The 26,550-nt window shown below is 44.5% G+C and overlaps 1 protein-coding gene across 14 annotated transcripts; it reads right to left on the bottom strand.

The window, feature by feature from the left end:
* Positions 1 to 1,689: 1,689 nt before the first annotated feature.
* On the bottom strand, positions 1,690 to 26,430 carry LOC104610643 (putative E3 ubiquitin-protein ligase RHB1A). 14 transcript variants are annotated; one of them, XR_016077663.1, is made up of 7 exons: positions 26,251 to 26,429; positions 23,233 to 23,389; positions 20,135 to 20,311; positions 2,893 to 3,319; positions 2,547 to 2,656; positions 2,293 to 2,401; positions 1,690 to 2,075 (listed from the first exon to the last, which is right to left on the bottom strand). XR_016077663.1 is itself a non-coding variant. In XM_088890311.1 (7 exons), the coding sequence occupies exons 3-7, from the start codon at positions 23,299 to 23,301 to the stop codon at positions 2,369 to 2,371; spliced, it is 816 nt and encodes a 271-aa protein (XP_088746437.1). In that variant the 5' UTR covers positions 23,302 to 23,389; positions 24,999 to 25,339; positions 26,251 to 26,430; the 3' UTR covers positions 1,690 to 2,368. The 14 variants fall into 14 exon arrangements, 10 of the variants coding, with proteins under 10 accessions (XP_088746437.1, XP_088746439.1, XP_088746438.1 ...); XR_016077662.1 differs by having other exon boundaries at positions 2,268 to 2,401; positions 26,251 to 26,428; XM_088890311.1 differs by adding an exon at positions 24,999 to 25,339 and having other exon boundaries at positions 1,690 to 2,401; positions 26,251 to 26,430.
* Positions 26,431 to 26,550: the final 120 nt, after the last annotated feature.

A 26,550-nucleotide genomic window follows, 5' to 3' on the forward strand; every position in this document is an offset into this window, starting at 1 on the left:
TATCGAACTAAGAAGGGTTTTTCATTCGTTCAACCCAGAACGAAGACAACAGGGGATTAGGGAAATAAGAAGGTTTTTTTAATAAAGGGTATTTTTGGTATTTTGAAAATTTTAACCCACATGTGAGTTTCTAACTGACGGAAATCTAATGTTGGGTACCAAATTCTTGCAAATTAAAAGTTCAAGTACCAAATTGTCCCAAATTGAAAGTTCGGGTACTAGATTGTCACGATTTAAAGTACATGTACTAAATTGGCACTCAACCTAAAGTACATGGTACTTATTGGGAATTTTTCCTAGCTAAAATTACCTTTACATTTCATGCAAATTGGGGTGGCTTCAACAGTAGCATTAGCCATAGAACCACTAGCACCCATATGGATGTTATCGTATTGTGATAGTACACCTTTGAAACTAGACATATTGGAAAAGGGATTTTGAGAGAATCAGCCATATTTTTTAAATTTATAGTATTTAAAATACTAAAACAATGAAAACCAATTGCAACTTATCCGATCTATTAGTTTGGAGTCCCAACTTTATTTCAATTGATAAAACTTTTAAGTCTCCCAAATTGGAAACTTGAGATACTTGAGCAAACATTCTTTTTGTTACTATTTGAATAAAGTTGAGAATTAAGGACTAGAGAGATAGGGAATAAGAGAATATGAGAGTGTATGAGAGAGTGCACAAGTATGTGAATATACGAGAGTATGAGAATTATGTGATGAGAATAAAGGAGGGTAAGAGTATTTATAGGAATTAGAATTAATTCAAATAACCAAAATACTCTAAAAACTAACCATTGTATAGTTGTTGGAAGGGATATTTTGATCTTTCATAAAGTTAATTATCACTTTTACCAAAATGCCCTCCAAACTGGTTATATAACTATTCAGGGACATTATGGTTATTTTTCCTCCTCCAAAGCAAAAATACACAAATACCCCCCAAGCCAATTATTTATGGCTATTGGGGGTAATGTCAAAAAACAAAAAAAAAAAGCAAACAATAGTTATTGAAGGTCCCTACCGAATATATTCTTACATTCTTAGTGGTGTAGCCCACAGCCACAGGCCTCAAAACCCAAGCCTTATGTGGCCTGGGGGTATGGGACGGGCTGTGGCACAACCCAATTGATATAGTAACCAGGCCGTGCCCGACATGGCCCATATTGTGCTGGGTCGGCCCACTTCAAAGCCCTAGGTACAATGGAAAATTTTGATCCTTGCGTACATCTATGTGGGCAGCCCACGAGAAGGCATAGGGATTATGGATATCGACACAACCACACAATCACTCAATCCCAGCGCCAGCCGCAGCTATCCCCGGGCAGTAGACAGGACTCGTAACAAGCAGGAGGTTGTCAATTGTCATTACTCGGCATTGGTCCAACTATCCAGCTAACTTGCAAGTAATAGGCCATGCTTTGTGTAAATTGCTCAGTGTTCACACGCATAAACCCGTGGATAGGGTTTAAGGTCAAGGCATTCAATCGAATGACGACATGATAATTGAAGCACATTGATCTAATTACAGCTGATGAATAATTGAAAAAAGGGAGTTTGGTGAACTCCACCAGGTGCTGTTCTAATTGAACAACTTGGTGCCCTACACAGCCGCTAAACGTTTTAATCCAAACATACAGTGACAGGTGACAACCAGCCAGACCATACCTTGTTACATTCATTTGCAGAAATTGTAGTCTATATTATAGAACCCAATATTCAAACAAAAAAAATACCTTTTCTTATTGATCATTCTATACTTCATTCACTGATCGAATACCCACCAAACCCCAGACAATACCAAGTTAGAAAAGAAAAAATGAAAAAGAAAATAGAAAGACAGTAACCATATACAATTTACAGATCCAATGCAAAAGAACAGTTCGTCCAAGCACCTGGATTTGCAGATTAAAAGAGATGCTGTACAAAAAGGGGATACTACGCTACTAAATCAAATGGTGAACAAGAAAAATCCAGAGTTTACCATTTCTTTTTCCTTCAAAAAACAATGCTTCAAACAGCTCCCTCCAATGCATGTGCAATCTGCATCATCCTCCTGCTTTTAATCTGCCCAACCCACCAGAAACCTCACAATTATCACAGGGGAAAATGAGCCATGTGTTGTGTTACGTCAGTCCCTTAAATTTGATTACTCAAAAACAACCAAGAAAAGTGTGAGGCATTTGGAATAGACACAATTCTCCCATAGAAATGACAATGACCAATATAAAGCTGAATCTGCAGTTCTGAATGACTCACTAATAAACAGAGAAACCCCTTGTACCTCCACAGTCCTTTCCTGGTAAACTTCCGTGTCAAACAGCTGAAAAATTCATTCTCCCCTCACATTGCTGCTCTTACTATGCATTAACAGTATGATTGAATATCATTTCCTGCACCACAACAGAAGCACAACCTTTTCATGGATGGAAAAAAGGATAACAAACTGACAAAGCATATCCCTGTATACAATCATGTTACTGACAGCATCACATTGTCATATTATCACCCATAAATTAGATGTTATACAAGGCAAACCTGATCACACACAGGGCAGGTATCACTTCTTTCCATCCATTCAAGAATGCAAGCAAGGTGAAAATGATGTTCGCACTTTGTGATTATTCTTGGATTTTGTTCATCATATTCTGCAGAGAGGAAACATTAAAAGGTTTATTAATATGATTGAGTTCCGATACAGTAGAATAATCTGAGATCACCCATGGTAGAATGAAACTGCAATTGATGGTTTTTGCAGTTAAAGCAATAACTAACTCAGAGAGTCCATAAAATTCTTTCACCAATTGTCATCTGGAAATTATCAAGAAGATTTCCAAAATTCACTATACCTTCTGATCAAAAATTAAAAAAAAAAAATGTATACCTTCAAGACATGTGGGGCAAACGTCTTCTTCTTCAGTTGCTGAAATGATAGCTTCACTCAACTTTGAAAGTTCAACATCCGACTCCTTTGGAGATGAAGGCAAAGACTTGGTTTCACCTTTACAATCTGATTCCTTTAGACTTTCACATGCAACCAAAGTTTCAGCACCACTGCTGATTAACATTTCTTGGACAGTCTCCGAATTTGTTGTCTGCAATTCACTCTTGTTGGCACTACTTTCTTGAGTGGATGGTGGAGTTTCCGGACGTCCCAAATCAACATCGTATGGCAGAGGTGCAGGAGGCGGACAATAAGTATCAGGGCTTGATGTTTGTAGGTTTGCATTAACTAGGACTCCTGTAGAGAGTGCAGGAGTTGCACCTTGATGGACAGTTAAGGATTCACGTTCTTCCAAAGCTTGTGGGCACTGCAGAAAGGGGTTGGTAACTGTAAATAAATCTTGAGGCAAGAAAAATCTCACGAACTAGCTCTAGTTTAATACCAACATGCCACTGAGAACATTTACAACAAAATGCCATCAAGTGGTTACATGAAAGAGGCAGTGCCAAAAGAAAACACATTTACAAATTTTACAGGCTTATATGTTTCAAATTTTACAGGCTCATTCCTTGGACAGCGAGCTCTCTACTTCTCCACCTATATTCTTTACCCCTAATCACCAAATCACCTTATTTCACCTTGCAAAGCCTGCCACTAGATCTAAAGTTGTAGGCATAGTTTGCAAGGCGCCAAGGTGATGCTAGGCGATAGTGGGGCACCTTGTCACCTTGTCGCCTAGTTGCCTAGGAGATGAATTTTTTTTAAGTAAAAAACATATATCCTAGGGTAGTTCCCTAGGTTCCATAACCATATGTCCTTAACAATTATCCATAATTTTCATAAGAAAATTATAAACTCCATAAGCATAGAAAATCAACATACTCATGAGAAGAAAAAGAAAGAAGGAAAGAAAATTAAAAAATATATATATATATATAGGGGCTGAACCCCTATTTTTGTTATAGGAAAAGGAGAAAAGAAAAGGTGGAAAAACCCCTATTTTTGTTATAAGAAAAGGAGAAAAGAAAATGTGTTGATTAGACAAAACTTTAAGTTCTTCCTTATTTATTGGTTCAGGTTTTGAAGTCTTTGAAGGTTCAATACAACATTTAGCAATGTTTGTGTTGATTAAACCCTAACAGATAAAAAATAATAAAAAGAAATTAGTATATAAACACACAAAATTAATATTTTTAATAATGTCTATTTATAATTATAATATTAAATAATCAAGAACATAAAAGTATTTTATAACACAATGTACAAAACTGCTTGGCGATTAGGCGAGGTAAGCCTCCAAGGGCACCTTCTCGCCTAGGCATCGCCTTGACAATTATGGTTGTAGGACCTCCTATCTATTACTATGGTACGTATATACTTGTACGGTTGTATCTGATACCTTTCCAGGCAAGTCCTTTGCCTAGGTAACACACATCAGAAGAACAACATAATTAGTTGCAATTAACTAATTAGTCCATGAATCCAGGAAAATCAACTTGGCTTTGTCAAAACCATCACACATGTTACAAATTTAGATTTTGTACTGTGGGGCTGATGTTAATAAAACAACTAATTACTGGGACACAAGAAACTACATTTAATAAGAAACCCAGTATCTGTTTCAGACCTGTTTAGGGGTTAGTTCATACAATTCTTGGATAAATGGGGTAGTATCCTTTGGGATGAAGATCTTTTGCTGTAATTCCTTTTTCATTGTCTTTAGTAGCCTTGTATGTTTCTGATGAGGAAGTTTCTCCCTCCTCAGCTTTTCTTTATATTGATGAAATTATTGTACCACCCACCTTTTATAAAAAGGAAACTCAATCTCATGGACTACTGATATTAAGATATCTTTTTATCATATCTGTGTGAATAAAGATTCTTTAGATGCTCTTTCTGATATGAAGCTCAAAAGGATGACTGGATGGTAAATTGGTGATCAATTAGTTGCCATGGGCCAACAGAGCAAAGGGAGACTAGGAAGAGATAAGGATCTGGTTGGGAAAGAAATGTTAGTTTGTTCTGATCATGATGATCCTCCAACATGCATGGGAACATATATTTATGGGCATTCCGATCCTCTTTGTCCCATCCCCATTGAAACACATAGCATGGACAGGTAAAGCTGACAATCTCTGCAACAATTCTTTTTTTTTTATTGTTATTTTTGAAAAGCAAATGAAATTGTATTAGAGGGAGAGCTTCCCTGAAAACAAAAAATCTGCAACAATTCTGATACAAGCCTCGAGGTAGTCAGCTTTTTCTCCACAAACACCACCTTCTGCAGGAGCCTAAGTTTCTAAGGACTAGGGAAAGAAGAGTTCAGAATCATTCTTTAACCAATTAGTTGATGACACTGCATTACCTCATTCATGAATGATCCTTATGCCAAGAAGTTATCCTTTGGGGAGTGCTACATCACCTCTATGTGCACCTCCCTTAATACCACCTGTACACACTCCATTAGGGTATATGTCGGTTTCTCCCAGAATGCTTCCCTGTCTACCAAACTTTTGTCCCAATATGTGGTGCTATAAAACGGATCATCTGATTCTGTGTGTGTGTGTGTGTGTGAGTCTATGATAGATCCCAACTTATTATTATCTTGACTTTTCCTGCCCACCCCCACCCCCCCCAAAGAAAAAAAAAAAAAAAAGAAAAAGAAAAACAGCATTCATAATTTCATAACACCACAAGGTACTGCTTTCTTCTTCTTGTTCCTACTTGGAGAAACTGGAAACAAGCAGATTAGAAAAAGGAAACTCCAGAAAGATAATAACAATTTGAAACAGTATGTTATTGTCTTATTGATAAAAAAAAAAAAAAAAATTGAAACAGTATGGTGAGGGCCATCTATCAATACTGTCAGCCAACCTTACAAACAAAAAAGAAAGCCCTTTGAATGGAAGGAAGTTCAAAGACTCAATTCAACACTATCAACACTATGAAACCAAAAAACATAAGATCAAAGACACAGATGTATGGCTAACAATGATATACTTTTTTTTTCTACTGAAAGCACTTCAATGTGTTTATAATGTAGTGAAGGCAGTGGGTTGGACTATGTGAAGGAGAGAGGGGCATTGTGCAATGTGTAGCAGAAAATGAAAGATATCTAGAGGTAATGGAAGCAAGAGAAGATGTGGTGGAGGCAAAAGAGAACTCATTGTCAGGTGCCCCAGGTACTGACCATGATAACATTAATGTATTGTTTCCAATGAGCCCCATTTATTTGATTATTTCCTACAAGAAAAATGCAGTCGTTGAAATAATATTAAGAAAAGTGGACTGCATTATTAAAAATAAAGGTGCTTAAAGCACAAATAAGAAATAATTTGGTCTTTTAAAGTTTTTATTGGCATATGTTAGAAAGAAGAAGGAAAGGAGCTACGTGCAAGGCCTGTTAGAGAAGACTATTGGCCCTACACCCTTCTCTTTTTCTATTATAATATAGATATGATTCCACCTAAATTTCTGGTTCTCTTGGATTGGTTAGAAAACAAGTCTAAATGATCCAGTAATCTTTCCATGTGGCACATGGTTGGGATCAAAAGGGTCACACATGATGGGGGAAGTTTAGTCGAAAAGGCCTTGCCTTGCCCATCATATGTCCTCTTCTTGTAGGCCATATTGAAATTGAAAATTTGAAACTCTTGATAGCTTATATAACTTGGGAAAAGCTCACTGCGAGTTGGGATACAGAGTTCAGAGACTATGAATATGTGGGCAATCCAATGATATGGATTATCCACATCATTCTTCCACATGGGAGAAGCAGGTTTGCCTATCTAGAAAAGAAGCCCAAGTCGTGTGTGTTAATTGATTGATAATTGATGAAGGAAGATTTGGCCCGACCTCGCAAATCACGCCACGTGGCAAAAAACAAGTAGCTCGGCACTTAAAACAGTGTACCGAGGGTACAAACACCAACGGGAAGAGACCAGCGGTCCGAACTCCCCTCGAGGAGACCAACTCCCTAAGAGGAGCCCGAACTCCCTACAAGGGGCCCGAACTCCCTACAAGGGGCCCGAACTCCCTACTTAGAGCTCGAACTCCCTACGAGGAGCCCGAACTCTCCCTTTGGCCCCGAGCCACGCAAAACAGTGACCCGAACTGGCCCGTCTCATGACAGTTCGGGACACCCCCCCCTCCTATCCGAACTCAAGACTTCGCCTTACACACCGCTCCAAGCACTTCGCCTCCAGAGCATTGAACTGGACGAACCACACCATACCTGACACCAAAGGAGTCCGTATCCAGGGGCGGCGCACCTGACTGACTTAGGATCTGATGCTTGACGGCCGCACTTCAACGGCCACCTGCCACCGCCATCTCCAATTACAGAGACAGCTCCGACAAAAAGAGCAGTGACGGTCCTGCCCCAGCAGAGGCAATGACGCCCGAACTGGCAGAAGCACGGAAGTAATCATTCCCGACCTGACAGAAGTCTAAGAGTGAGTGCGCGAGGTGGTTATAAAAGGCTCTCCACTCCCCCAAAGAGGAGGTATGCAAACTTTGCGCTATCTGGTTTTATCTTGCCTTTGAAGGATTCTAACTTGAGCTTCGGAGCCTTTACACCGGGTTCCCCCCAGAGTTTCCTCATCTCCCTTGTTTCAGGTTCCCTGCTACTCAGTTCAGAGGCAAGGTCGTTGACAGCTAAGACCGGCCGGATTGCGCATCATCAATTGGCGCCGTCTGTGGGAACACGCTTCAAAAAGCCTCCCTCCAAACCCTCATAACCTCTTTTCTTCAAAAAACCCAACACTCATGGCTTCTTACAGCAACGCCGGACGTGGCACGGAGACAAACACCACCGGGGAACAACTTCAAGTCCCCGTGGTGTGCGTTGGACAGTTCACCATCCCCCTTTCGGTGGATGGGATCCCCAGCTTGAATGCGCCACAAGTAGTGGCGCCCGTAAACCTTCCTGCCACGAGCATTCCCTTTCCTCCCCCTATTGAGACAACCTTTACTGAACCAACTGCCGTCCCCCTGGCAGCCAGCCAAAACCGGTTGGACGACCTGATGCAGTGCATGCGGGCAATGCAAGCCCAAATGCAACAGTTCCAGCAACACCAGCTTCACCAGCACCAAGTACTGCACAACATCTCCCAGTATCACTATCAACAGCAGTTCCCCCAACTGCCGCTGAACCAACCACTACTTCCACCTCGGCACCCTGCTCCGAGGCCGATTAAGGCCTCCCCGCAGGATGGACGCCCCCACCAAGGAAAGGCCTCCTGGCCCCAGAACCCCCCCAACAGTCAGGCCTCGTCCCCAGGCCGAAGAGAGAGAAAAATCATCCCCGCCTCGCAGCTCGCAGGCGGGTCGAGAACCTCGCCCGCAAGATCGGCACCTCGGCGCTCCAAGCCCGAGTTCCCGCTCACGAAAAACCGACTCGACGCCCTGGCAGCAGACTACCCGCATTCTGGGCCCATCGAACTCGGCAACACGGAGGCCAGCAGCGCCAGTACAAGGCCCACTCAACAACGAAGGCGCCGGCGAAGTCGCCGAACCGCCACCCGTGTCTTGTCAGAGCTCAGAGGCAAAGAAGAGACGAGCTCGGACGAGGTAGGAGCTGCCTTGATTCTCTCAGTTCCTTCCCCCCTCGCATCAGAACTCCTGGCGGTCCCCTTGCCCAGAGATTTCAAGCTCCCACCTCTGGACAAGTATGACGGGTCCTTCGACCCCAACGACCACGTTGACGCTTTCCAGTCCCAAATGCACCTCGCCAGGGCCAGCGAATCGTGCATGTGCGTGGCCTTCACCACCACCTTCAGGGGGGTAGCCCGCACTTGGTACAGGAACCTGGCCCCCGGGTCAATAAAGTGCTGGGCCCAGTTCGTGCAGGTCTTCACTGCACACTTCGTCACCAGCAAACGGTGCCCCAGAACGGAGGAAAGCATCTTCGGAGTAGTCCAAAGGGAAGGAGAATCCATCCGGGGCTACATCAAGCGATTCAATGAAGCATGCTTGCAGATACCGCGGTTAGACCCCGCGGTGCAGCTCGCGGCGGCCAAAAGAGGAGTAACACACAAAGAGTTCAAATGGCACATGGTAGCTAACTAGCCCGCAACCGTGGCCGAATTCCTCAAGCTCGCGGACAAGTTCATGAGGACAGAGGAAGAAATCAACCAACGAACCGAAGGCGGGAACGAGAAAAGAAAGAGGGAAGGCGAGCCCTCCAACCCAGTCGACAGGAAAAACCCGGCCCGGGAGCCGAAGCCGAACCAGTCGTTCCGAGCTCCCCTAGCAGTTCGGACGGATTACACGCCGTTAAACACGAGGCGGACCAAGATCTTAATGACGATCAAGGACGCCCCATACATGAAGTGGCCACCTCGCCTAAAAGGAAATCCGAACGAGAGAAATAAGAATTTGTATTGTAGTTTCCATAGAGACCACAGTCATAGTACCGAGCAGTGTAATAATCTCCGGGACGAGATAGAGGGACTCATCCGTCGCGGATACTTAAGAAATTTTGTACAGCACAACAATAATAACAATAAGGCAGGTCGGCAAGGGGAGCACGAAAAGGATGCCCTCGAATCTAGCAGCAGACCTGCCGAACCGTTGCAGCGACAGCCTCCGGAAGAGAGGCCAGTTCGGGGAACCATCCATGTAATTGTGGGAGGTTCGATGGTAGCAGGATGTACCTCGGCAGCAGCCCGGACTTCAGTTCGCGAAGCGGCCCTCGAGGAACAGAACCCCCCAAAAAGACCAAAGACCGAAGAACCAATCTTCTTCACGGAAGACGACGCGCGAGGGGTCCACTACCCCCACGATGACGCGTTTGTCATTAAACTAAGGATCAGCGACTTCGAGGTCAGACGCGTACTCGTAGATTCGGGCAGCTCAGCGGACATCCTCTTTAAATCAGCATTTGACCAGCTACAGTTACAAAGGAGCGAGCTGAAGCCCGCGAACACTCCTCTGGTGGGTTTCAGCGGAGAGGAAGTCAGGCCCCTCGGAAAAATAACAGTACCTGTGGAAGTCGGCACATGGCCATGTGCGGTCAGACTCAACCATGATTTCCTGGTGGTCGCGACCCCCTCCCCATACAATGCCATAATAGGGCGACCAATCACGCATATCCTACGAGCGGTGGTCTCCACCTACTATTTGGCCATGAAGTCCCTACGGACTTCGGTGTGGGGGTAGCGCGGGGCGACCAACTCGAGTCCCGCAAGTGTTATGTTGCCGCCCTGAAGGGAAAAACCAAGGTGGCCGACGATCTCGAACTGGAGCAGCCTGCGGAGCAAGGCGAGGAACGAGCTTCGCCCACAGAGGAAACGGTCGCAGTCCTGACTTCGGCTACGAACCCAGCTCGCACACTATAGGTCGGTGCTTCCGTCGAGGAACCACTACGAACCGAACTGGTGAGTTTTTTACTTCAAAATTTAGATATTTTGCCTGGTCTGCGGCCGACATGCCCGATATTAGCCCCGGCCTGATAACTCACAAACTTAATACTGACCCTGTAGTCAGACCCGTTAGACAAAAGAAACGCAACTTAACCCCAGAGCGCTGGAGGGCGGTCGACGAGGAGGTCGAGAAGCTCCTCGCAGCAGACTTCATAAGGGAAGTCCATTACCCGAGCTGGGTGGCCAACCCAGTGCTGGTAAAAAAGGCGAATGGCAAGTGGCGCATGTGCGCCGACTACACCGACCTGAACCGAGCTTGCCCGAAAGATTGCTTCCCCCTCCCCATAATTGACCGCCTAGTGGACGCGACCTCGGGACATGAGTTGCTAAGCTTCCTGGACGCCTACTCGGGCTACAACCAAATCCGGATGGACCAGTCCGATGAGGAAAAAACCAGCTTCATAACCGAGTTCGGCCTGTACTGCTACAAGGTCATGCCCTTCGGATTAAAAAATGCTGGGGCGACCTTCCAAAGACTTGTAGACGACATGGTCGTCAAGACACAGTTTTCACAGGAATGTTATGTAGACGACATGGTCGTCAAGACACAGTTTTCACAGGAATTAATACAAGACTTAGATTCTGTCTTCCAAATCCTGCGTCAATTTTGCATGAAATTGAACCCTAACAAATGCATCTTCGGCGTCACCTCGGGCAAATTCCTAGGGTACATTGTCAATCGGCGCGGTATTGAGGCCAACCCGGACAAGATAAAAGCCATCCTAGATATGAGACCACCCCGGAAAGTAAAAGAAGTTCAGAGGCTAAACGGCCGTATAGCCGCTCTAAGCCGCTTCATGTCCAAATCAGCAGACCGTTGCCTACCTTTCTTCAAAGCAATCAAAGGCAAGGGGTTCGAGTGGACCCAAGACTGCCAGCTCGCGTTTGACGAGCTAAAAGGTTACCTCGCTAGTGTGCCAACCTTAGCTCGGCCCGAGGAGGGCGAGATCTTAGAACTGTACCTCTCGGCAAGCGACGAGGTGGTCAGTTCGGTACTAATAAAAGAAACAGACTGGGTCCAGCGACCCATCTATTATGTTAGTAAAATTTTGCAGGGAGCAGAGACAAGGTACCCGCAGATAGAAAAGCTAGCATATGCACTGGTGATAGAAGCTCGGAAACTCAGCCCGTACTTCCAGGCTCACACCGTCATCGTCTTGGCTGACAAACCTCTGAGGCAAGTTTTACTCAAACCCGAGGTTTCCGGTCGACTGACGAAATGGGCCATCGAACTTAGCGAGTACGACCTCCAGTACAAGCCAAGAACTACTATTAAGGCCCAAGCCTTGGCAGATTTTATCGCCGAGTGCACGTTTAGCCTCGAAGCCCCTGAGCCGGTCGAGCCCGAGATCCCCAGTTCGGGTGAGCTCAGAGCTCCCGAACCAATAGAGTCTGAACCCTGTGAAGTAGCAGCCAGTGTAGCATCTCTCCTGGTTAGGCCAAACGCGAACTGGGATGGAGCCCTGGATCGTTCACGTAGATGGCTCCTCGAACCAGCAGGGCAGCGGGGCTGGAATAGTGCTACGCGGCCCAAGCGGAACAAAATTGGAATACGCACTACGCTTTGAGTTCGCAGCATCCAACAACGAGGCGGAGTACGAGGCACTGATAGCCGGGCTGAACCTAGCACAGAAGGTCGGAGCAAAGCACGTAGTTATCTGTAGTGATTCCCAGCTCGTGGTCAACCAAGTTACAGGCGAGTACGAAGCACGCGAGCTCACTATGATTGCATACTTGGCAAAAGTAAAGGAGGCTCTGCTCAACTTCTAGTCACACTTCATCAGGCAAATCCCGAGGTCAGAGAACACTGAGGCCGACGCCCTGTCCTGGCTAGCCAGCACGAGTCACAACGCCATGAGAACCGTGTACATAGAGGACTTACCTCGGCCCAGCATTCTCGATGGGGCAGAAGAGGTCGCTCCCGTCTTTGAAGCAGAGCCAATCTGGATCGACCCACTCGCGAGCTTCCTGCTAGATGGAACCCTCCCTGCGGACCGCAATGCAGCCAAGAGGGTGCAGCGCCAGGCAGCCAAATACGTCATAATAGACGAACGGTTGTACCAACGATCCTACACGCTCCCCTACCTGCGATGCTTGCGACCTGCCGAAACCGAGCTCGTACTCCACGACACTCATGAAGGCTTGTGCGGCGGACACCTGGGGGGCAGAGCCCTCGCTCAAAAGGCACTTTGACAAGGATACTACTGGCCAACGATGAAGGCAGAGGCCGTCGAGCTCGTCAGAAAATGCGACAAGTGTCAGAAGCATGCCAATATCCACCATCAACCTACTGCTGACCACAAGTACCTCACCAGTCCATGGCCCTTTGCACAATGGGGCATCGACCTTCTGGGGCCATTCCCACCAGCAACAGGTGGGAGAAAGTTCCTAGTGGTGGCAGTAGATTACTTCACAAAGTGGATAGAAGTTGAACCTCTGGCAACAGTTACAGCCCGAAACATACAGAACTTCTTTTGGAAGAACACAGTATGTCGCTTCATGCTACCCCGGATACTGATCTTCGACAACGGCAAACAGTTCGAGGATATCAAGTTCCAAGAATGGTGCCAAAGTATGGGAATTAGTCAGAACTTCACGTCGGTCACACACCCGCAGGCAAACGGTCAAACAGAAGTAATGAACAAAGCCATCCTCCGCGGACTGAAAGCACGACTAGACCGAGCTAAAGGGTTGTGGGCGGACGAGCTACCAAGTGTTCTATGGGCTCACCGAACCACGGAAAAAACCGCCACAGGAGAGACCCCCTTTAACCTCACCTACGGCACCGAAGCGGTAATCCCGGCAGAAATCGAAGTACCTATGCTGCGATTAGAAGCATACGACGAGCAGACAAACGGAGACGAGTTACGCACCAACCTCGACCTACTGGACGAGATGAGAGACCTCGCGCACATCCGAACTGCGGCCTACCAACAAAAGGTAGCTCGATACTATAACGCCAAAGTAAAGAAGAGGAGCTTCCGCGTCGGCGACCTGGTTCTCCGTAAGATCATGGTACCCGAACCCGGCGTAGGAAAACTCGGACCAAATTGGGAAGGACCCTACAGAGTAAAGAAAGCACTCGGAGGGGCATACGAGCTCGAAACCTTAGAGGGAAAGCAAGTACCCCGAGCATGGAACATTGTCAACCTAAGGCGATACTACCTATAGACCGCCAAGCAAAGTGGATAAAATCACCACCAAAACAGGCCGCATGAGTGCGGTAGCCCGGACAGAAAACAGATCGGACGTATGATCAGTTCGGCAAATATGCTCAGTTCGGGAGAAAGAACAACCAACACTTAAGCAAAAGTCATTCCATTTCAAAAGTAAGGTAGTACATAAAAAAAAAAATGTACAAGCCCGGAGCTATTTCTTCATTATCAAAAGGCACTTCAACAATACCCGAAGGCCCCGCCTCGCCCTCGGAGTCTGGCTCACCGTCAGCAGCATTGGCCATCTCCTGAGTTATGCACGAAGTGGATATGGCGCTAATATCGAGCTCGGGGTACGTATTCCGGATCATCCACCGGCTTAGTTTAAAACCCCTCCTGTATGAATCCACCATCAGATCATCAAAGCCCGGCGAAGCAATGTACTCATCGACAGCCTTCTTCTTGGCATCTTCGATACCTTGAGAAAAGATCTGCGTCCTCTCCCTGATGTCCTCCTGAAGGTACTCGACCTGATGCTGCAGATCCAGCCTCAAGTCCGCCATGTGCTTCACCACCACTCCCATGGCCTCGACATCTCTCTAAGACCTCGCCTGCCTGATCCGTGAAAAACGAGTAGTCTCTTCGGCAGCACGAGCAGCCTCATCGGCAGCGCGACGAGCCTCTTCGGCAGCTCGCGCCTGCCTCGAGCTCCTCTCCACCTGAGCCGCCAAGGCGTGAATAGAAGAATTCACCTACCAAAAGGGACCGAGTGATCAAAAGAACCAACAAAACGAAAGCACAAGAGCTCTAAAAAAGGGAGAACACTTACCACCATGGCATGGGTAACGGCACGACAGGCCACTTGATGCAGAGGGAGATCAGTCCACGCCACGACCTCCTTGGGGAAGATAGCCTCCTTACTCTTTTGAAGAGCATGGGTCGGCGACAACACACTCCTGAAATCCCCCGGGGCCTCCGAGCCCGAGAGCCCAGCTCGCGTATGAGCAGACCCGGAGTAAGCAGGAGCACCGGAGTATGTAGGAGCCCCTGTGTAGGTAGTCTCAGCATAAGGGCCCCCTGCCGGCTCCTACATTGGAGGGACCATCTCGGGCTCCCTGGGCAGATCTTCTGGCTGATAGTCCGGCACCTCGAGCTCCGCATCCCGGGGCATCTCAACGCGACTTCGCTTGGCAACCCGCTTTCTCCTCTTCATGCCTTGAAACAAGTGCCCACCCTGGGTCCCTCGAGAATCCATCACACCTGCGAAAAGGAGTTCGCCATCAGTAAAAAGCAAGAAAGACAACAAGATAAGAATCTCTAAGTGAAGAACCTACCCGAACTCAGGCCGGCCGCAATGAGCTTGGCCTCCGTCAGATACTGTTGACACTTCAGCCCAAGCCGCGCCCATTGCCGGAGGCCCTTCGCTGTCTCTTTGTCAAGCGTGACCCCGGAGTCAGGAGCGGCCATCCCCCACCCGGTCTGAAACGGCCACCCCAGCACACTTCGCACCCCGAAATAGTCCCGCTTTCATGCTGGGACCTTGTTGGGGAGCTCATGTAAAAGCTTAAAGCTCGGGGAGGGGACCCGCTTGCTTCTTAAGCATCAAGATTGAAGAAAAAATCTCCAAGTCCAACGGAAAGCTCTCTTCGCTAAATAAGGAGATTGTCCCCACCAAATTTCGAATGGAATTCGGGTGAAGCTGGCCAACCGTCACGCCGAAGTGGTTCAAGACTTTGACAAAGAGGGGATGGAAAGGCAATCGCAGCCCCGCGGCGAGCTGCTCCCGGAATATCACGATCTCATCAGGACCGTGTTCCCAAGGAAAGCTACCCAAAGGTATGAAATAAGCGTACTCCCCGGGCAAGTTATAGTAGTTAATGAGGGATTGGAGCCCCTCGGGCGTCATGGTCGAAGGACCAAACTTATCTAACATTCGACCCCGACGAGAGGTGGATGCCAAACTACCCGAAGCGCCTCGGCCTACGAGCTCAAACTCTTCCTCGAGCTCTACCTCCGGCTCGCTAGGGCTATCGGGGGATGCGACTCGGTTCGTAGAACCTGCATCAGACCCGCTGAAAGGACTATTTGAGCCATCCAAGCTAGACATCGGAGAGTGAGATGGGATCCAGGAAAGTACTCACCCGGACAAAGGCTGTAGACCACAGGAGCTCAGACGAGCGAAAGGCCTTGAACGCGAATTGAAAAAATTTGGACGCGAATTGGATGCGAGCTGAAACTCGGAAACGAGCTCGAGAGAAATACAGAAGTGACAACAACTAGACCCCCCCCCCCCCCGCTATTTATACTCACAGTGACCGAAAGGCGACGACTTAGATCAAAGCCAATCCGACGGCCTACAGCCGCACTGACCGCACGTCCCCCGAGACCGAGACGTGATTAGCGCACGTCGTTCTGAAAGTGACAGAGCGCCGGCGCACATCTTTTCGAAACTGACGGAACGCCAGCGCATGTCTCCTCAGTAAAAACGACAGCGGCACGTCTTTTTCAAATTTGAAAAGACGCCCGCTATCGCGCCCCCCAAGTGGCGCGCTTTTTCGAAATTTCGAAATAAAGCGCGCGCCGCCACATCTATCAGCGTTTGGGCAGGCCGGCATGCCTCCCGCCTAATGGACGCCCAAAGAAACCCAAGGAACCCTGACAACGCACCTCGCGCCGGCAGAACCAAGATTCAAAGTGCAGGGCAAATCTACCTGACACCTTGCGAACTCCCCGTGCCAGGGCAAGACCCTTAGCACGAGAAGTGAGGGGCAATTGATGAAGGAAGATTTGGCCCGACCTCGCAAATCACGCCACGTGGCAAAAAACAAGTAGCTCGGCACTTAAAACAGCGTACCGAGGGTACAAACACCAAGGGGAAGAGACCAGCGGTCCGAACTCCCCTCGAGGAGACCAACTCCCTAAGAGGAGCCCGAACTCCCTACAAGGGGCCCGAACTCCCTACTTAGAGCTCGAACTCCCTACGAGGAGCCCGAACTCTCCCTTTGGCCCCGAGCCACGCAAAGCAGTGACCCGAACTGGCCCATCTCATGACAATTCGGGACCCCCCCCCCCTCCTATCCGAACTCAAGACTTCGCCTCACACACCGCTCCAAGCACTTCGCCTCCAGAGCATTGAACTGGACGAACCACACCATACCTAACACCAAAGGAGTCCGTATCCAGGGGCGGCGCACCTGACTGACTTGGGATCTAACGCTTGACGGCCGCACTTCAACGGCCACCTGCCACCGTCACCTGCCACCGCCATCTCCAGTTACAGAGACGGCTCCGACAAAAAGAGCAGTGACGGTCCTGCCCCAGCAGAGGCAATGACGCCCGAACTGGCAGAAGCACGGAAGTAATCATTCCCGACCTGACAGAAGTCTAGGAGTGAGTGCGCGAGGTCGTTATAAAAGGCTCTCCACTCCCCCAAAGAGGAGGTATGCAAACTTTGCGCTATCTGGTTTTATCTTGCCTTTGAAGGATTCTAACTTGAGCTTCGAAGCCTTTACACCGGGTTCCCCCCGGAGTTTCCTCATCTCCCCTGTTTCAGGTTCCCTGCTACTCAGTTCAGAGGCAAGGTCGTTGACAGCTAAGACCGGCCGGATTGCGCATCATCAATAATCATATGAGAGAAGTCATAAGAGCAAAAGCCATTGAGGCCCTTGTGTTTATCAGGGGTTTGTAGTTGACTCAAAAATTGAAGTAGAATTTATGAACTTGTCCAAACCTGGCATACAACCAAAAGCATTTAAAGTATAATGTGTATTTCAGTAGCTTCAGCAGTTTGAACCAGAAGATAGTGAAGGAGCAAGAGAAGAAGAAGAAGAAGAACTTGGTAGCCTAAACCCTACCAATCAACCATAAGATGGATTAGGGGTTCTAATTAGAGTACAATGACTAAACTGCCCCCACTTAAGTATGGGACAGGAAGTCTACAAGAGTAATATTAGAACCGCCACATAAGCACATAACTTAAACTGAATGAAAAGACTAATCTACCCTTATTCGGCTAACTCTAACACTCCCCCTGAAGCTGGAGAATATGTCATATAATCCCAGCTTATTACATGTATAGTTCACTCTCCCTGAGCTTAAACCTTTTGTAAACAAATCTGTCCACTAATCACCTGAGCCCACATGTTCTGTGCTTATCTCTCCAGCAAGGACTTTCTCCCTCACAAAGTGGCAATCAATCTCTATGTGCTTTGTTCTCTCATGAAAAACAGGATTAGATGAGATATGAATTGCAGCTTGATTATCACAGTACAATCTCATAGGTCTATCCATTGAAAATCCAATTTCTTGTAAGTTTCTCAGCCATACTAATTCACATGTAGTGTGTGCCATGGCTCTGTATTCGGCTTCAGCACTGTTCCTTGCCACAACGGTCTGCTTCTTACTCTTCCATGTCACCAGATTTCCTCCAAGGAATGTGTAGTAACCTGTAGTAGATCTTCTATCCAACACGGAGCCTGCCCAATCTGCATCTATATACCCAACTACATCAAGTCTTCCTCCTGGTTTGTACAATAACCCACGGCCTGGAGCTCCCTTCAGGTACCTTACAATTCTAAGAACTACATCCCAATGAGGTATCCGAGGATTCTGTATAAATTGGCTCACCACACTAACTGCAAAGGAGATGTCTGGTCTTATGATAATCAGATAGTTCAGTTTCCCCACTAACCATCTGTATCTTCCAGGATCATCAAATATTTCACCTGTATCACTGCTCAACTTAGCATTTAGTTCCATGGGAGTTTCAGCTGGTTTCACACCTAACTGTCCTGTTTCATCCAGCAGATCAAGGACATATTTTCTTTGCACAGATTTACACCTTGTTTTGATCTGGCTACTTCTATACCCAAGAAATACTTTAACTTCCCAAGGTCTTTTGTTTGAAAATGGTCTTGCAAGAAAGCCTTTAGTTTATCAATCCCCAATCTGTCACTATCAGTTATGACAATATCATCCACATAGACTACTAATAAAATCTTTTTGGCTTCTGAATCATAACTAAACACTGAGTGGTCAACTTGACATTGTTTCATTCCAAAATTCTTCATCACTTCATTAAACTTCCCAAACCATGCATGGGGAGATTGTTTCAACCCATAAATTGCCTTTTTCAGTCTACACTCTACACACCTAACCATCCTCCCCCTGAGCAACAAACTCAGGTGGTTGCTACCTCCTCCATAAGGTCACCATGAAGGAAGGCATTTTCAATAACAAGGTCCAATCATACATAACTGCCAGGGAAATTAAGACACGGACTGAGCCAATCTTTGCCACTAGAGAGGTCTCCATACAGTCCACCCCATACAATTGAGAATAACCTTTAGCAACAAGTCAGGCCTTCAAACACTCCACACTGCCATCTGGCAAGTATTTAATAGTATACACCCATTTACAACCTACAACGTGCTTACCTGGAGGAAGAGTAGTGAGCTCCCACGTATGAGTATGCTGAAAAGTAGAGAGTTCCTCCTCCATTGCTTGACGCCACCCGAGTAAAGTAAGGGCCTCTTGGACATCCTTAGGTATAGAGATAGATGACAATAGAGAAACAAACTGGTGATGTGAAGTGGAAAGGTGAGAGACTGAAACAAAATTGGAAATGGGATGTAGGGTATAACTATGTTTACCTTTCTGTAAAGCAATGGGGAGATCAAGCTCTGAAGGTTAGGGGACAGGAGTAACAACAGGATCCGTAAACAAGGTAGAAGCCGGAGGAGGTGCCGGTGTTTGTCGACGAGTATACACGTGCCAACTCGGTGGTTGTTTAGTAGGAATCTGCACTAGAGGAGGTGAAGGTTCAGCCCCAAATGGAACAACCAGAATGGGATTACAGACTGGAAGAGGGAGAGGAAGCAAAGGTGGAGATAACGATACTTTAGGTCCCGAGAAGAATGGGAAGGACTCAAAAAAAGTGACATCAGGACAGACGTAGAACTTCCGAGTAATGGGATTGTAACACATACCTTTTCTGGGTCCGAGAGTAGCCAAGAAAGATACACTTAATAGAGTGTGTATCCAACTTGTCTAACCCAGGACTCAGATTGTAAACAATGCACATACAGCCAAAGACTTGGGGTGTTAATGGAAAGGGAGACAAGGTGGAGAATAAAATAGAAAAAGGAGACCGACCATGAAGGACGGAGGACATCCGATTAATAAGGAAACAAGCAGTAAGCACAGCATCACTCCAAAATCATTTAGCCACCCCATTTTGCTGAGGGGTGGATGCACATGAAGTTTGATGAATGATTCCATGTTGTTCTAAATATTGTTGAAAGGAAGTAAAAAAGTATTCGCGACTATCATCTGAACGAAGAACTTTGATTGGAACACCAAATTGCGTATGTATTTTAGCATGGAATTTTTGAAAAATAGAAAATAGTTCACTCCTTTCTTTCATTAAATAAATCTATGTCATCCTTGAACAATCATCAATAAAAGTGACAAAATACTTGTAACCATTATAAGACTCTATTTTAATCGGACCCCAAACATTTGAATGAACTAAAGCAAAATGACTCAACATACGACTATCAACCCTGGGACTAAAGGAAACCCGATGGTCTTCCCCATACTAACACGACTCAAAGATGGAACTAGTATCTTGAGTGCCTTGAGAGATGGATGTCCCAACTGACAATGCCATTGTAGAAGAGTGAGGGAAGTCTGAAGTGCAACAGGCGATCCACCACCGTCAAGATAATACAATCCACCGGCTTCATGCCCTCCGTCAATCTTCTTCCTCGTCTTGAGATCCTGAAAACACAAAAGGAAGGGAAAAATGTAATAGAGCAATTAAGGGTCTTAGTTAATTTACTAACTGACATAAGATTGAATGGAAATTTAGGTACATATAGAACAGATGATAAAGAAAGAGAAGCCATGCCAACATTACCAACACCACAGATGGGAGAAGATGAACCATTGGCAAGGGTAACAATTTGAGATGTAGAGGTTTCAGAGAGAGAAGAGAACACACCTAGAGTCCCAATCATGTGATCAGAGGCTCCAGAGTCAATAATCCAGGGAGAGGGTTTGGATGCTAGACAAGCTATACCTGAGTGTGCAAGAGTGGCTATAGTATGTTGTGAAGTAGCCTGAAGGAACCTCTCATACTCATCGCTCGGTACACTTATCATCTCCTTCCCGGAAACAAATGTGGATGTGGTAAGGTATGAGATCTGTCTGTTGGTTATCACTATTGACATCAACACGACTAGCTAATGCATGATTAGCCCATGTAGAAGGTGGACCATGGAGATCATAACAGAAATTCACTGAATGTCCTTCCTTGCCAAAGTGGGTACACTTCCTAGTAGAGTTACTTTTTTCCTTTACCACGGCCTCCCCCTGAGTCACGACCACCACCACGGCCAAATACGGAACTACCATGACCTCCTCGAGATGCATGTCCTCCCCCTATAGTACTACATTCACCTCCTCTGGCTACCACAAATCCTGATCTATCAGACAGTGTGGTACTCTCTGTAGATCCCAAAGAAATCCTGTGAAGTCGTGCAAACACTTCCTTAAGTGTAGGAAGAGTAGAGCCCCCCAATATTTGGGTTCTAACTAGTTCATACTTTGATTCCAGCCCCATTAAAAACCTAGTAACATCCAGTTGCTCCCTCTGTTGTTGCTGAACCTTAACATCTGGATTTAGGGGATGATAGACATTGAGTTCATTCCTGAGATTTTTCATATTGGCATAGTACTCTTCTAAGGTTTTATTCCCTTGCTGCAGATCAAAATACTCCTGATAGAACTGATATACCCTCGTAGTATTATCCTACCCAGAATAAAGCTTCTTGGCATGTTCCCATATGTCCTTAGCTATGTTTAAGAACATAAAGTTGGCACTTATTTTGGGCTCCGTACTGTTCCATAACCATGTCATGATTTGAGCATCTTCCTGTTCCCATTCATCAAACCCTGGAGAGTCAGTTGATGGTTTATCTTGCTTCACGTGTTTCACTTTTCTCTTTGCCTTGAGAAAAACTTCCACTGACTTGGCCCATGGCACATAATTCTCACCATTAAGTTTAATTGAAGTCATTTGCACACCCAAATAGTCGGAGGGAATCATTACACCAGGTTTCTGATCACTACAACCATCTCCAGTTACTGTCATGATGTCCTCCCAATGCTACTTCTAATGCTGAATCCCCAGTCACCAACCGAGTACTACTGTCAGGAGCTTGATGTTTCAGACACGACAGCAGTCTCCAAACAAAGATAATAGGTTCACAACCAGTTACAATCAATCACCAATATGTAAATTACCATTCAGATTAAGAGCTTGATGTTTCAGACAGGTTCAGCTATCAGTTCAGATTAAAAAAAAGGTAAACTAGCATTCAGACAGCAACAAGTCAGAAAATTGATGTAGACAATTCGGTCACTCCTTCCAGCACAAAAACACAGACTTTTGTTCTTGTGCACACCACTACTGATTACACATAACCATAAATCACCATGGCAGTAACTCAACAACTCAACTAACCACACACAAACCCTCTTGAAACTGCTCAATAGAGGGTAAACATCACAACCACCACCACACAACCAAAGCTGTCGCACATGGTGACAGCAATATGGAACTGATAGCCTAGGACTGCCGCACCTTCCTAACCACTTGAAACAAGGACTACGGCAGTCCTAAAAAAAACTTGCTGCAATAACTAGATTGAGTAGCTCAGATTTTGCAGCCTAGAGAAGAGGAACCCAGAAGAAGGAGAAATCACAATATGAACCTTGGTGCCACAGCCTTCTTCTCCTTTGTTTAGCACTCTGATACCATGTTATTTCAGTAGCTTCAGTAGTTCGAACCAGAAGATAGTGAAGGAGCAAGAGAAGAAGAAGAAGACAAACTTGGTAGCCTAAACCCTACCAGTCAACCATAAGATGGATTAGGGGTTCTAATTAGAGTACAATGACTAAACTGCCCCCACTTAAGTATGGGACAGGAAGTCTACAAGAGTAATATTAGAACTGCCACATAAGCACATAACTTAAACTGAATGAAAAGACTAATCTACCCTTATTCGGCTAACTCTAACAATGTTGAAATAGAGAGTTGCTAACTGTCCTCCCAAAATACAAGCAACCCTTTATATTTTATAAAGTAATTATACTTCCACACATAAATTTTTAATACATTATTGTCCCCTTCAAAGAAAAATGATCACCTAACGTCAGCCAAAAAGAGGGTGAAATCAATACTAAATTTATAAAGAATGGAGATGATTGCTCTTCAGAAACTAGATTATATGAGGTCTTTGACTTCATTTCCAGTTCCCAGCTGACTCAGAAAAGAATGACATAGATATGAACAAGAAAAGTAACAGATCTTCCTTTCTATCATTTCCCTTCCTTCTCAATAATTTCTTATAAGTTGTATCTTTTTCTTTTTTTTGGATAACTGAAGACAGTTGCTTCTTTATCACTTTATCATAGTAAGAAAAAGAAACAGAACTCAGGCAAAAATAAAGAGAAAAGGAATCCTAGCCACAGATATACAAAAAAGAAACCATGAAGTTGAAGCAGAAAAACATTCTTTTGGTATATAGATACAATTTTGCTCGAAGTCCAAAAGCATAAAGAAGTTCATTGACAAAGAACATGAACCATAGCAAACCAAAAAGAAGGTAATTTAATAAGGGTCAGAAACTACTGACATAATAGCATATTGGTGTCCCATCCAGTTGAGATCTTCTTGAGGAACAACAACAACAGCAACCTCCCATGTCTTTCAATTTTCTCTGCTATCCAGTGAAAGCTTTGGTCCTTTGTGCATTTTTCTCCTGTCCTTCAGCATAGCAGCACAAACAAATGCTACCAAATGAAAAGATAAGTGAAACAATTATTTGAAGCCATGACTGTCACAAAGATTCTCAAATAACAAATGCAGCCTTATTTCTAGGAATAGGAACTACTAACTTAGAAAATCATCATTTCTAGAAGCAAGAACGTAATGTATCATCAAATTTAAAAGCATAGTTTTGATAAGCAAGAAAGCTGGACCAATTTTGCTCTTTCAAATTAAAAGAAGCAGAAAATCATCATTTCTTGGACTTTTGGCATCCTAACAACACTTCTAATATGAAAAAATATCTCCAATGGTAAGAATTAGGGGTGTCAATAGTTGAGCCAGGTTTAGGTCAAGGTTTATCCAGACAGAGATCCTATCATATCCATTGGTCAAGGGTCTCGCCAGATTTAGGTCAAGGTTTATCCAGACAGAGATCCTATCATATCCATTGGTCAAGGGTCTCGCCAGGCTCAATATGCACTAATATCCTTGTTAGCTGCTAGTTTAGTAAACTCAAGGAGGACCTGATTTCTATTGGGTATCAATGTGTTGACTGAAGTATGATCCTGTCCAAGATATTGGGCAAATATCCCAACTAATAAGCATTGTTGTGTCACATGACAATGTATGCAAGGTACCACACCCTTGCAAGAAAAACACATAATATATCATGAAACATTTTCAAGGTCATGAACTTGCCTGAACACAGTTTTTTGCCATTTAGACTGCTCAAGGACATTGAGGTAACCATATCAACATTGCATACACAAATTATACACCACGAATAACAGCATGAATTGTGGAGTCCTAAGGATATACATCAGCTAGTGAGAGTTTGCAGCCTTCTTTTATCTCTAGTAATGCATTATGATAAAACATGGCATAATTTATTTGCACAATTGCACAACCAATCTACCACATTGCTTGACATAACTATATCTGAACTGAATGGCATAGTTTTTTCTTAAATAGCAATGCACATAATTACATAGAAGATCAACTTAAACATGATTACATGCAAGATTCACTGATGAAAATATGGTGAAATGGAGCTATGGTTAGCTTCCACACCCCTCCAGCAAGTGGTATATCCAGAAAAAAAAGGCAAGTGAAAGAGATCGGTCAGAATCAATTCTCAGGGAGCTCTACACTTTGAATCTTGAATCTAATGATACAGAGAAGAGCAGCTAATCAAAATTCTACTTATATGGTTCACACACAATTTCTATATTGTGGAGGACGCAAAACCATGCCAAAACAAGGAAGAAAAAGTGAACTCAAGATAAGTTAATGCTAGTAAACAAAGTACTAATTTCGAGATTTGGTATTTAAAGAGAAAGAAAACTTCACCCTACCATCTAGGCATCTACATCATTTGGGGTGGTTTAAATTCAATAGAAAAAATTTATGGACTGTAACTCAGCTTCTAAATTTTCAATAGCTTCAGAATTTCAACATAACTTGGAATTTGGGTTTTGTACAACTGGAGAGAGAGAGAGAGAGAGAGAGACTAACAAATCATATCTTCTGCCATAGTACTTCACAGGTTATTATATTATGTTCATCAGCATTGCCTATCTTCAGAAAATACATTTTCTTGTGTAGAATCTTAATCAAGTGAGATAATCAAACCTTTTTCCCCATAGCCCATTACACCTAGAGCCATAAAAGTGTCATAAGCATGGTATTCACAAGAGATTCAATGTCATCCATGGTTCGTAGGTAGAAGTATTCTCAATCCCAACACATACAACCAGAGTACTAGTAGAAGCATTTTCTCCTTTAAGGCTTTTTTAACCAGTGCCAAACCCATAACTTGCTACTTTTTCAGCATTATCACCTGTTACCAAATTTCTGCTTAAAGTATCTCCTTCACCCCCAAGGAAGGCCAATTAATTGCTCATGGACTCTTAACCCTGTAAGTCTGGTCCACCACTCTCCACTTGGAATTTGCAGTGATTTGGTGCATACAACTGAGAATTCAGATTACTGATTCAAACCACTGGTTAAGTCTAAAAATCACAATAATTAACGAGAAAAAAAAATAAAAACATAGATAGCAGGTGCTTTTTTTTTATTTCCTTGAACATTCAGTCCACCACTAGCATCTTGAAATCATTTGAAACGTTCTGCCTCCCTCAACCGAAATTGCAGTGAACACTATAACTGTTTTATCTTTAAACTAAAAAGTTCAACTTCACTTAACTAATATATTGACCATAACACAAGACAACGCAAAACATTCAATAACAAAACACAAGCTAAAAAAATCCAAAACCAGCCATCTATTTTCTAAAATTAAGGGGGTATTGGCCGATACATATGATCTTGTTTTTTAAACAAAACAACGGCTATATCAGAACAACCATATCATACATATTGGCGAACACCTCCTAGAAGAAGATTTTTCTGATTCCCAAATTAAAGGACAAAGATAATGGTATATGCACTTGAAAAGGATCACAAATGAAAACAACAAAATGCTAATAGAACTAGACGAAGACACAGACGTCAAATTTTGTTACCCTAACAAACATCAGAAGCGCATGAATCACAACAGTAAGCAAACCAAAGCACACTTGAAAATCATCAACAACCTTGTCAAATCCAATCCAGTCCAAACTGAATAGACGAATATATCCATTGAATTGTAGAAGAAGAACGAAAAGTAAAGCCACTAGACTTCGGGACTTCCGAGTGCCAACTATTCCAGGTAGAAATTACCAAAGAACATAAACCCTAACTAATGAAGAAAATATACATAAGAAAAGAAAAGCAGACAATACAGAAACAGTGGTTCATCCATGTAAGTGAACAAGCAAACAATCAATCAAGCTGCAGGGTTTTATCAGTGAATAGATGTTGAGCATAAGACAATCATTACCTCTCTGTGCAAAAGAGATCGAATTCGAGAATTTCCATTAAATTTTCATAAATTCAAGAGGATCACCCTGCTTCTACTAATTGTTTTCTCAGCAAAAGAGTTCAGTTTTCTCTCTTCTTCATCCTCTACTATCTTTCGAGGAATGCTTCACTCAACAGCAGGGGATTCGCACTCAGAGATGTGATGGAGTGCTGCAATATGCATTGAAGAATCTGTCTATCTCATGATGGACCGTTGGATTGGAATTTTTACACATGGATTGAAGATTACTGTGGGTTTTACTTCGAGTATAGTAAATCC

This window comes from Nelumbo nucifera, chromosome 6 (genome assembly GCF_055504915.1).
Source record: "Nelumbo nucifera cultivar China Antique chromosome 6, China Antique-T2T, whole genome shotgun sequence".
Lineage (NCBI taxonomy): Eukaryota > Viridiplantae > Streptophyta > Magnoliopsida > Proteales > Nelumbonaceae > Nelumbo > Nelumbo nucifera.

Coding starts and splice junctions, on each gene's coding strand:
- LOC104610643 (XM_088890313.1), bottom strand. CDS start 23,301: ATGGGAGGTTGCTGTTGTTGTTGTTCCTCAAGAAGATCTCAACTGGAT. Junction 3,320..20,134: donor TAGTTCCATCTTTGAGTCGT/GTTAGTATGGGG, acceptor CCCTTTCTGCAG/TGCCCACAAGCTTTGGAAGA. Junction 2,657..2,892: donor TTGCCCCACATGTCTTGAAG/GTATACATTTTT, acceptor TCCTCTCTGCAG/AATATGATGAACAAAATCCA.